We start from the raw sequence: 11,747 nt of genomic DNA, 5'->3' as shown, positions 1-11,747 counted from the left end.
ACGTTCGTGCGGGGCTCTCTGGAAAGTGCTACAGTAGCAAAATTTAAATTTTTTTTATCTAAAAACAAGGCCAGTGAAGAAACAATTCCAGACACTCTAGACTGTAGCCCCTATCTCTGTACACACACCTGAACAGAACGGATCCGGATGACTGGATTCCTTCCTTCTCGGTCACAATCCCCTGCAGTCCTGAAAGAGAATTCCCACGATTCGGTGGGTGTTCGGGTGATCTCCGATGCCGACACGAGGCACGTGTACAAAAAGGTTTAGCAAGAAACAGAGCGGAGCGAAAGGTATCCGTCATGGACGGCCGGTGGTTCGCGTCAGGCCGATGGTAGTGTGCGTCTGATGGATCACCGCGCCCGCGCACCCGTGCCGGTGCTGAGCGGAAGCAGCTACCAACAACAGCACCACCACCACCGAGCGCGGGGGCGGCACCGAGCGGCCACGCCGGGCCCAGGTGCGGCCGCAGCCGACGACAGGGACGGTGCGCGGGGCCCCGGGGGCGGCGACGCCCGGCGCGCGCCTCCCATCCGATCGGACAGCCGAGTCAGCGCGCACTGTGTGCCTGCGGCCATGCGCCCACGCACGCACGCGTACCGCGTGCGGTTTGCCCGGCACTCAACAGCGCCCGGGGCTGGACCGGGTCTCCAGACTCCAAACTGTGGTATGGACTGATGAACGGAGGGAGAGCGAGGCCTTGTTTAGTTCACCCTGAAAACCAAAAAGTTTTCAAGATTTCCCGTCACATCGAATCTTGTGGCACATGCATGAAACATTAAATATAGACGAAAACAAAAACTAATTACACAGTTTAGCTGTAAATCACGAGACGAATCTTTTGATCCTAGTTAATCCATGATTGGATAATATTTATCACAAACAAACGAAATTGCTACAGTACCGAAAACTTTTTACTTTTCGGAACTAAACAAGGCCCGAGCGATGCTAGAAGCGTTGAAGGCTGGAATTTGGCTTGCTGAATTGTCTGCTGACGCCGATCGCTACTGTTGATAAATTCAAGTGAACAGGGCGAAAAAAAACATACGTGTAGAAATTAGCATTTACATGTAGAAGCAAATATACATATAATGAATCCTATTGAGCTTTATACTGTAATCGTTGAGCAATCAAGACCTCAGCTTGCTTTCTTTGATTAAGAACCTGAACTTCCGACCTGCATTTTCACAAGTTTCCTTTTGTCCACTTCTCTAAAAAACTTAGAGCCTCTTTGCTTATCTGAAAAATCATAATTAAAAAAATACTGTTTATTGAGTTTTTATGAGATAAATACTGCTAATTAGCAAAAAAGAATACAACTTATAAGACAAACAGATTTCGACGAATGACGCAGAGGGCATGATCAGCTCCTGACCGCTGTGAAAGGCTGAAAGCTGGCCGTCCAAATGTCCAACGTAACCGGTTCCCTCTGTTCCAGAATAACAGGACTCGGCAGCACTCACCGGTCGTTCAGTCACAGCACGATCACGCTCGTGACTTTTTTTTTTTGTGAATAATCACGCTCGTGACTTGTGAGACTGCAAAAGCACGATACAATACCGCGTTCCAATCGCTACTCGCTTCATTATCCAGTCCAAATCGGCAGGCACGAAAAAGCCGGCGAACAGACGAAATAAAATTGCCCTCCCAAAAAACATGGACCTCAGACCCATCCATAATTTATCCTCGCGGCACGGCCGGTTTGACTCAGCCGACGGCGACGCGCCGACGTGTCTCCGTCCCGCTCATATCCGCCCGCGCCATCCGTCCACGTGTTCCCGGCTCCGGACGGCCCGTCCCGTCGGGCCGCCCCTCCCGCGCCTTCTTTTCCTTTCCCCCTCGCGCCGCGGCGCCCGTTCCGACTCCGGCGGCTATAAATAACCGGCCTTTTCCTCCGCAGCTCCGCCTCCGCTCTCCCCCCAACCCCTCGTTTTTCCTCTGCGCATTTCCTCGTTTCCAGCTGCCTTCCAGGCAACGACGCCTCGCCTCCCCGCCCATTCCATTCCCGGACCGAATCCCCCTCGAAACGGTCAAAGCCAAAAACCAACCGCGCGCGGCGGCGGTAACGAGAACGAGACGCGCTTGCTGAATCAGGAGTAGGAGAGTCGCCGGCGAGCAGCAATGCCTTACTGCGAGGTGGGCAGTTACGCCGACGGCGACAAGTGGGAGGGCGTCCGCCTCTTCTACCGCCGCTACGGCCGCGGCGCGACCAAGGTGCTCCTCATCATCGGTACGCACGCACGCCGATCTCCCCCGGACCTCGATCGGGAGGAGGAGGAGGAGGAATCCTGTTCCTTTTTCCTCTTTTCTCATGTAGTAGCAGTAATAAAGATTACTTTTTGGGTTCCTTGTTGCGCTTTTCGCTGAGATGGGAAACGGTTTGTTTGTGTGTTTGGTTTGGGTCGGAATCAAAGGATTGGCGGGGACGCACGACTCGTGGGGCCCGCAGATAAAGGGGCTGACCGGGTCGCTGGAGCCCGCCGACGACGAGGCCGTGCGGCCGGACGAGGAGGCCGGTGTCGGCGCGGCCGGAGCGGCGGAGGCGGCCCCCGCGGAAGCGGACGAGGCCGCCGGCGGCGGCGATGGCATCGAGGTCTGCTGTTTCGACAACCGAGGCGTCGGCCGCAGCTCCGTGCTCCCCAACAAATCCTACTACTCGTGAGTATCCCCTCCTCCAGCAGATCCAAATCCTCCCTCCCCGTCGTCGTTTGCAAATTGCAATGGCCGGAACGATCGGTGGGCCGTACCGTTCGGTAGATACCACATGATTGCTTCCTCCCCTTGCGGTCCAGAAGGACCGTACATGGGGATCTGGTGGACGACAGCAGCTGCATGTAGCTTTCGACGAGAGATTCCACATTTCACTCGCGTCCTGGCACAATAGCTTTCACGAGGAAATGAGTGATGGGGAAGAAAGAGAGACGGGAATCACTCATTTCCGCGTGAACGTGATGGGGAAGATATGATTCATGTGTAGGAAAAGTCAAAATTGGCGGTGGGTCTCATGAGTATTTGATTTCAAACGTGTTCTCTCATATCTGGCAGGACGGCAATCATGGCGACGGATGCCTTGGCCTTGATGGATCATTTGGGGTGGAAGAAAGCTCACGTCTTTGGCCACTCCATGGGCAAGTCCTTTTTTTTTTTCTTGCGTGTCTTTCAATTTTGGGACTCTGTTCTTGAAATTTGTGAGCTTTAGGCATTGACCCTGTTATCTCTGGGCAATCAGGTGCCATGATTGCTTGCAAGCTAGCGGCAATGGCACCTCACAGGCTATGTTCGCTGGCATTGCTTAATGTTACTGGAGGTGGCTTTCAATGCTTCCCGAAGGTACTGAAGTTCTGGTATTTGCATATTGCATACAATATTTGTGCAACTGAACACGCTCAATGTTGCGAAATGCAAAGGAAATGCTACATAGAGGGACTAATTATAATTTTCGACTATCCCTGGCACTGAGTTAAGTTTTTCTCTCTGCTTCTGTAGCTAGATGGGCAGATGCTATCTCTTGCATTCCGTTTCTTAAGGGCAAAAACTCCAGAGGAAAGAGCTCTTGTGGACTTGGAAACACATTATACGAAGGTAAGGGACTAATAATGCATCCACCATCATTCCCTGTTTGATGAAAAATTAGTTTTTATCTTTTGAGGTTCACTGCATCACTGTTGATATGTTTTATTTTAACAATGCAACTATGCAGGAATACCTTGAGGAGACTGTTGGGTCAGTTACTAGAAGAATGGTCCTCTATCAAGTGAGTGATATCACATTTCTGATGTTGCTTTGTAACAGTCTGCTGATGATGATGTATCTTCTAGATTGGCATATGTGATATGTAATGTTCTCTCATGAGACATTGATTTGGGATTTTGGATGACTTGTTATTTTACACATTGAAAACTTGCATTTGCATGACATTATTTTTCAGCTGTCCCACACCATTGGATTATGTGATTTTCGATAGGCCATCTTTTGTTGTGAATTTGGTTCTATGTTGTGCATACCCTTTTAGAATATAACTGCGTATATGTCCCATACCCTTGGATTATGTGATTTTGACTTGGTCAGCTTTTGTTGTGATTATTCCTAAACTGGTGTTTTGTTGTGAATATATGGTCTTGTGTTTTGCATACCCTCTTTAGAATATAAACATACTAGTAGGTATACACTAAAATGAAGACAAGATACATGTGTCGACCTATTAAAGGAAGGTTCATCGTACCGTGTTTGTTTTCAGGAATATGTGAAGGGCATATCATCTACAGGGATGCAATCTAATTGTGGTTTTGAAGGGCAAGTCAATGCATGCTGGACTCACAATATGACTACTAAGGAACTAGATACAATACGATCTGCTGGTTTTCTAGTTTCAGTTATTCATGGAAGGTTAGTTTTGTTAACAGTGGATATTCTTGTTCGGAGAATAGTACACATCCATTTCATGTGGCTTACATTATAAATTTCAGGTATGATATTATTGCACAATTGTGCCATGCAAAACGTCTAGCAGAAAGGCTTCTTCCTGTTGCAAGAATGGTAGAACTTCATGGTGCACATCTAGTGAGCCATGAAAGACCAGATGAGGTAAACTGCGAACTCTCAAAAAGCAGCAACATGTGCTACTGAAATATTGAGGACATTGATGTGATTGATTGTTTTGCTTATTTGCTTTAACTGAACCCCCCCCCCCCCGCCCCCAAATTGCTGACCAATGAAGGTGACATAAAAAACTGGTTCTCTGCAAGTTTCTCAAAATTGAGCTAGTTAACACTAAATTTTCTCGAACCAATCTAGGAAGGGGCACTGGATGAGAATTTTTTGTTGCAACTTTTGCATATATTCCAGAGTTGCTGAGAGAACTAAGATGACACCAGGCATCTCAGTTAGCTGAAAGCATCATCATCACCTAAACCTAAACGTGCAACAGAATATCAGAGTTGCTGAGTGAACTAAGATGACACATCTCAGTTATCTGAAAGCATCATTCATCACCTAAATGTGCAACAGAATACATGTTACTTTTCAAGGCAGCTGTTCTCCATTACTAGGTTTAGCACGGAAAAGCAGAACAGAATACATGTTACTTTTGAAGGCAGCTGTTCTCCATTACTAGGTTTAGCACGGAAAAGCAGAACATAATACATGGTACTTTTGAAGGCAGCTGTTCTCCATTACTAGGTTTAGCATGAAAAAACGAATCATAGGATCCAGTAGGTTGCCAAAAGTTATAATGAAACCACGTTGCCTCAAGTATCTAGGATTCTAGGTATATTTCTTACTGGCTTATCACATGCTCAAGCATGTTGCACATCTGGAGAACCATGAAAGACCAAGACTAGATGAGGTAAAGTGCGGGACTCTGATAAAACAGCAAAAAGTGCCACTTAAATACTAGGGAGGACTGCTTGATTTCTTATTAAATGTTGCATAGTGGTGGAAAATCCCAAAATTCCTGGCCAACAAAGATAACATCAAAAGCTATTAGCTGTCTGCAAGGTTCCTGAGAAGTTTGAGCTTTCTAATTCTCAACTCTTGTCTACCAAACTACTTTCATATATTTTTTTCCTGAGTGAACTAAGATGACAACAGACGTTGCAGTTATCTGAAAGCATCATTGATCCTAACCAAACATGCAACACAATACAATGCTTTTGAAGATAACTGTTCTCCATTGCTAGGTCTAGTAGAGAAAAACAGAATTATAGTATCCATTAGATTGCCAAATGTTGTATTTGAAATCAAGTTGTCTCAAGTATCGAGGCATGTGCTTAGCATGAACTAAGCATACAACTTTGTACTAAGTACTAACCAAGCAACCATGCCATTTGCTGCTAGGAATTTTCCAAGCAGTGCAGTGGAGTTGCAAACTGAATTCGTTGTAGTGAATATGTAGACTTCGCCAAGTCTGTGTTCAACTGCTTTATCATATCAACTGTTAAATATTTTCTTCAATATAATAAGCACCTCTCTTACCTGTTTTTTTTTAAAATACCATAAATATGTATGCCTTCACATACTCAAGTTATGGATAATTAGGAGAATATTTGGACAGTAATAAATACACTTCAAAGGACTTTAAGAAACACTGAAACAATTGATCAGCATATTATATCTTTATACGCAGATAAGTTGAGAGCAAACCAACTAGAACTAGGGTGCTGTGCCATTGGCATGGTTATCTTCTCCATGGCTCTTATTTCATCTCATTGAGCTTTCTGATGTTTCCTTTTCTCGCTTGTTCACAGTCTACATGAAAAGCACAGTAGGAACTCATGTAGCCTTCTATGAATTTCAGGTGAACAATGCACTTATGGATTTGATAAAGGCCACCAAATCTGCGATGAAACCTGAAGAGTGGTCAGCCCAGCCTGAGAACATATCGGGTAAGCTTAAGAAGACTAAACATCTCCGATTTCTCTTCAAGGCTAAATGTTCTGGAGCAAACCTCTTACGCTGCCTCCTCATCAGAAACCGGGGCACTCATTTCTGCGAGACCCATTACCGTCACGATGCAAACAGATGAAGGTGCAAATGCTGCCGTAGCAATCTATAACTTGCTTGGCAAGCTGCAACTAAGCTTTCTTTATCTCATAGGGGTGATAGTCATGGGGTTTGAGCACATGAGGAACATTGTAAAGGTAATGAAGCCAGTAAGGGTTGCAGCAGTTGAGTCATAAGGTAAAAAGGATATCCATCCTGCTCCCTCCCTTGCAATACCTGCGAAAACACGGCTTTGCACTTACTGAACTTCCTCTGATATGCAGATCCGAAGGCATGTAAACTATTCTCGAGACCTTGTGGGAGTCGAGATGATACTTTCACTTCTCCCCGGTACCTCGGAGATGATGATTTTAGAGTACCATCTCCAACAGATATAAACTGTTCTGACGAAAGGCCTGCTCCTGATAGCAGAATAATACGAGACAGAAACATTGAGAAAAACAGTGCGCGCCTGGACAGAAGTGTCTAAGGGCACGGTTGGTGTATGTACCTGTACCTGTAAGAGTACCTGTAACTTGCTGCGCTGGTGCTGTCCACCATGCTCCTGTATCATACCGAGATTTCAAATCGATTCTTTGTTACGTTGCTTATTTCCTCGTGGTACAAAACCTCTGGACATTTTCTTTCCTGCAAGGCATACAAAGAGATCAATGCGAGCGTGCAGATGCTGCAATACATTTCGCAAATACTCTATACTAGCGTAAAGCTGAAAAAGAGAACGAGAATGACAGCCGCAAAACTGGATTTCACAACGACGGCACAACGTGTAACACCAGGATATTCAGGAGTCAGGACCAGGATCCAGTCGGACCGCTGTGAAGCAATACCAGGGCCAGTGCGCAGGCGTTGATGATGATGACACCATTTGCCTCTTCTGTCTTTCACTGGCGAAAACCCTAAACCTTTGTCCTGCTCGGCACAGACTGGTTGTCCGGCGGCAAGGCCTTGAGCGTTTCTCCAGGACACGTTAGCTTCAGCCTTCAGTTAGCTGGAGAACCACGCCGGAAAAAAAACCCTGAAATGTCGCGCTCGTCCTTTATCGGTTATCTCTGCTACCCCGCGGACCATCCAGTGACACGTCTGATGTAGTTATCTGACAACACTCAGTGTTCACGTAATAGGGTTGAGGATTAACTCGACTCGATGGCGAAAATGAGCTTCCTAATAGTAGAGACCCCCACCTCGCCTGGCCGTCTTCCTTGTCCTGTTGTTATTTCATTGCAGGTCTCTCTCATCTGCCTCATCTCATCTGCATGAACCGCGCTGTGTGTGACCTGGTTAATAAGAGACGGCGGCCTCCCGTGCAAGGAAAGGAAGGTGGTCGTGTGTGCATTCTTATGCTGATGAGTTGATCGAGAGCTGCTGCCCATGCGGCTTCCATTTTACTATTTGTCAAGGTTCGTCCGACTCTGAATTCTGAATTGAATCAGAGTCCGCGCGCAACCGGCAAACTAAAAGGCAGCTTAGATGTTATGGCGTCAGGCGAAAAACATAACCAGACGAATAAAAGAATAGTAAAACCACGCATAATTTTTGGCGAACGATTATTGCATCATATCATGGTGTGCTGCAGACGTATCTAACGAGAGGATTTCATCAGAGGACCAAAGCACGAACACGAACACCATGCAAACTCATCTCATAATTAAAAAGATTTACTTGAATTGATGCTCCAGGCGCGAGACGTACGTAGTGCGGGGTACTAACCTTTGGTAAAAAAAAAAAATCATGGTTGACAGCTTCGATGCCGGCCGCCTGCTGGTGCCCGGCGTCCGGCGACGACCCATGGGCCACGGTACCGCCGGTGTCGAGCAAGACACATGCCGACATGGAGAGGAAGACGACGGCGAGGAAGAACGAAGAAGAAGTGCCTCTCCTCTCCTACGCGCGCCGAGCAAGAGAATAGGTAGGTGAAGAGAGGAGAGGAGAAGGGTGGCCGTGCCGTGCGTGCGGTCCAAGGAAAAGGCGAGCGCGAGAAAGCGGCGCAGCGACGGTAGATTCGCTCGCCCCGGGGAAATATTCGCGCGCGCGCCAGGAATATTCCGACCGGCAACTCCGAATATGCCGTGAGCCCATCGTATTCTCCGCTCGGCCTACGGCCATCAGTATGGGCCTCAGCCCAACAACAAAATGGATCAGGCCCACTGGGCTACGGTCGTAGATGGGCCGGGCGTGGAAGTCTCTCGGCACAAGACATGACGGGCCCACGTCCACAGATCGGACGAGAGCACTGACTTGTCTTCCTCTCTCTCTCCTCTCGTCTCCAGCGACGGCGGTGGGCGAGCTAGGCGAAGGCGAAGCGGAGGAGTGGGAGCAGAAGCGGCAGCCATGGCCGTGATGGAGAAGCTCAAGATCTTCGTCGTGAAGGAGCCTGTCGTCGCGGCCTCCTGTCTCATCGCCGGATTCGGTACGCGCCCTTCTTTCCCCTTCGCAAACCCTACTAGATGCGCGCGCGCCCTTGGGGGCGCAGGGTCCCTTGCTTTTGGTGTGCCTTGGCTTAGTTCTGGTTGACTCTGTAGGGCTAGGTCTGCGACCGCAGGTTATTTCTAGGAACTTGTAGGCGGGGGTTTCCATTTGGGTGGCCTTCTCAAATCTCACTTGCTATTGGTATTATTCGTTAGATCCAGTATTCTAAATCTCAGGCACTGATACAAATTCAACTTTTCAGTAGCTCTGCTCCTATGGCCATTGACACATGATTCGTCTATTTTTCATAACTGACAAGCTATACATTTCCCTGCTCAGTACAAAGATTCATCTGTTCCATTTCCCATCCAAGATAGTTGACTGCAGTGCCAACTAGTACTTCGGCCATTCCAAATTGTAAATCGATTTATATTGTCTAACTTTGACCAAGTTTATAGGAAAATATAACATCTACATCTACAACTACAATGTCAAATAAGTTCATTATCAAAATATATTTAATTGTGTATCTAATGAATTAATTTGATGTTGTAAATATTTGTGCTTTTTTCTATAGATAGACTTAGTCGAAGCTAGAGAAGTTTGACTTAGGACAAACCAAAATTACTTACAATGCCAGACCGCTTTCAGCTCAATGTGACAACCTTTGTCCTTCACTTTTTAAATGCCCATTTCTGGTTTGCCTGAAAATGTTGTATGTGAAATCCAATGTAGTTTGTTGGCACAGATGATGGCCATAAGAGATCTTATTTTCTCCCTCCAAAATATGGTTATCCTAAGTTTTTCATCTTCCTCCAAAATTGTCTCAAAATGTGAATGCTTGTTTTGCTTGTAGAGGTAGAAAGCATTAGGGTATGTGTTATGAACTTTAATGGCATTTGAAAAGATTTGATAGCCAGCAAAGTGGTCTCTACCAATAACAAATTGAGATTGAAAATCAATATAACCTGTAGAAATTGGCTAATGCATACCAAAAAAGGTGTTAAGGCCTCATGATATATGAACTCTGCATTGTGGATCCATTCACTTGGATAGTACAAGGAATAGCTCTGTCAAGTTTACTTTTAACTTCTTGTCTGATTGGGTACTTATGTTTATTTCTGAGAATGCCGAATGCACCTAAATTGTCCATGATTAAGAGAAACTTTTGGCGTTGTAGGCTAGAAAAGTTTGTGTATATTATTTGAATCTAACCTTTTTATACCGTTGTATATTCTTAAGACCAACAGATTGCCTGAGTTTGTTATTCACGATCCCTTGCTATCAAGTTTGATCAAGTAGCATTGTCCTACCCTAAAGTCCTAAACATGCTGGTCACGTGACAGGTGCATCTCAGGTTGACAATTTTGTGTGGCAACTGGGTAACTTTTTGCTGGCTACCACTGTTGTTCAAATTTATAGGGCATCATAAGCACTAGGCACTCAATTCTTCTCACATAGTTTCTACCTGGAAACGTTCAGCCTAAAAGCAATGAGATCGAATGCACACTGTGTGAACCCCATTTTAAATATCAAGCATAGAACATCGCAATTTAAGTAGTGGGCCTGCTATGGTCATGACAAATGACCGAAAATGTTATTGTGCAATTTGACACTTTTCAGCGATTAGTAGGGGACAAACGGATAGGGAGTGGTGTTGACATTTCAGAAAGAAACGAGCAATTTTTATTGATTCTATGAACACACAAACAAACTTGGTTCCTAAGTTTTCTGAGTTGCCTGCCTGAACCTTTGGAATTATCTATTTGGGGAAAAGTTAGCAACCTGCTATTGGTTTTTATTCTGCCAAACTATTTCAACTAACCTTATAATGTGCAATTTCAGGTCTCTTTCTTCCAGCAGTTGTCCGGCCAATCCTGGATTCATGGGAGACCGCAGAGAAAGTTCCTCCACCACCTCTAAATGATGTATGTAATTTACTGCGATTCAATTTGTTTTTGGTTGTTTTATGCGTGTTATTTTCAAGATCATATAAACGATAAACATTGCTTCCACTCAATATATGTCATCATTTCCTAATTCAGAATGTTTATTTCCTTAGCAAATAAATTTCCTATTCATCTTCAGTTACTCCCTATAATCTGGTCACTTCAAACTAACCTGTCTGAAAAAAGTCCCATAAATGAGCTCTAAATGTGCTGGTAGCTCAGAGTAAATTGTCGAGGGCATTTATTGTTACTTTGTGTTGCATAATTGCATCCTTGTGTTGCTAACTTGGGGACTTGCCATTATGTTGATCTCCTTTTGAACAATGAAACCAAAAGTATTTCCCTCAGGCGGTTAGATGCTGTTATCGTGTGATTGAAAATGGGTGAGACAAGGTTTAAATCTTTTGTTACTTTTGCAGGTGGTTGCAGGTGTCACCGGCAAGAAAAAGTAGTGAACTTGCATTGTTTTCTTATGTCAATGTTGTGCCACATTTCTTCCCCATGTTTTCTGGCGACCAGATTGGAAGGATCTCCCAGTCATGGTCTTCAACTCTAGATGGCGACCAGATTGGAAGGATCTCCCAGTCATGGTCTTCAACTCTAGATGGTGTCCGCGGAATAATCATTGTACCTGAATCATGTACTGCAGTGTGACAGTTTTGGAAAATTTTTCTCCTACAAAGGTTGATAGAATGTCATCAATATCTTTTGAACTGTGTTTATCAGTTCGTTGTTACCATATTTCTCGAGAAAAATATACATTCAGAAAGTATTGTTGGCTGATTTGTTGTGAGAGAAAAATACTACTAAGGCCTTGTTTAGTTCACCTCAAAAACCGAAAAGTTTTTAAAAGATTTTTCGTCACATCGAATCTTTCGGCATATGCATGAA

The 11,747-nt window shown here is 45.2% G+C and overlaps 2 protein-coding genes and 1 long non-coding RNA gene across 4 annotated transcripts; 2 read left to right on the top strand and 1 right to left on the bottom strand.

Moving 5' to 3' along the window:
- Positions 1,901-7,091, top strand: LOC110430019 (putative aminoacrylate hydrolase RutD). Of its 2 annotated transcripts, XM_021446853.1 has the most exons (12): positions 1,901-2,230; positions 2,415-2,658; positions 3,046-3,128; positions 3,230-3,330; positions 3,487-3,582; positions 3,701-3,754; positions 4,238-4,386; positions 4,467-4,584; positions 6,296-6,383; positions 6,469-6,525; positions 6,595-6,678; positions 6,765-7,082. In XM_021446853.1, the coding sequence occupies exons 1-11, from the start codon at positions 2,122-2,124 to the stop codon at positions 6,675-6,677; spliced, it is 1,182 nt and encodes a 393-aa protein (XP_021302528.1). In that variant the 5' UTR covers positions 1,901-2,121; the 3' UTR covers position 6,678; positions 6,765-7,082. The 2 variants fall into 2 exon arrangements, with proteins under 2 accessions (XP_021302528.1, XP_021302527.1); XM_021446852.1 differs by having other exon boundaries at positions 6,469-6,678; positions 6,765-7,091.
- LOC110430022 lies at positions 7,054-8,634 on the bottom strand. The gene is made up of 2 exons (XR_002447192.1): positions 8,209-8,634; positions 7,054-7,128 (listed from the first exon to the last, which is right to left on the bottom strand). It is a non-coding gene; the product is annotated as an uncharacterized LOC110430022 (long non-coding RNA).
- Positions 8,708-11,625, top strand: LOC8061084. Its single transcript, XM_002441409.2, has 3 exons — positions 8,708-8,908; positions 10,753-10,835; positions 11,276-11,625. The coding sequence occupies exons 1-3, from the start codon at positions 8,830-8,832 to the stop codon at positions 11,306-11,308; spliced, it is 195 nt and encodes a 64-aa protein (XP_002441454.1). The 5' UTR covers positions 8,708-8,829; the 3' UTR covers positions 11,309-11,625.

The sequence above is a fragment of the Sorghum bicolor genome, chromosome 9 (assembly GCF_000003195.3).
Source record: "Sorghum bicolor cultivar BTx623 chromosome 9, Sorghum_bicolor_NCBIv3, whole genome shotgun sequence".
Classification (NCBI taxonomy): domain Eukaryota; kingdom Viridiplantae; phylum Streptophyta; class Magnoliopsida; order Poales; family Poaceae; genus Sorghum; species Sorghum bicolor.
The sequence above is the reverse complement of the archived record's forward strand: the minus strand, read 5'-3'. Positions and strand labels throughout refer to the sequence as shown.

What these genes read in the sequence shown, in the direction of transcription:
- LOC110430019 (XM_021446852.1), top strand. Translation starts at nt 2,122, where the DNA reads ATGCCTTACTGCGAGGTGGGCAGTTACGCCGACGGCGACAAGTGGGAG. An exon ending in CAAGGTGCTCCTCATCATCG is followed by an intron (nt 2,231 to 2,414) that starts GTACGCACGCAC and finishes TCGGAATCAAAG; the next exon opens with GATTGGCGGGGACGCACGAC. An exon ending in CCAGCCTGAGAACATATCGG is followed by an intron (nt 6,384 to 6,468) that starts GTAAGCTTAAGA and finishes CCTCCTCATCAG; the next exon opens with AAACCGGGGCACTCATTTCT.
- LOC8061084 (XM_002441409.2), top strand. Translation starts at nt 8,830, where the DNA reads ATGGCCGTGATGGAGAAGCTCAAGATCTTCGTCGTGAAGGAGCCTGTC. An exon ending in CTGTCTCATCGCCGGATTCG is followed by an intron (nt 8,909 to 10,752) that starts GTACGCGCCCTT and finishes GTGCAATTTCAG; the next exon opens with GTCTCTTTCTTCCAGCAGTT. An exon ending in CTCCACCACCTCTAAATGAT is followed by an intron (nt 10,836 to 11,275) that starts GTATGTAATTTA and finishes TTACTTTTGCAG; the next exon opens with GTGGTTGCAGGTGTCACCGG.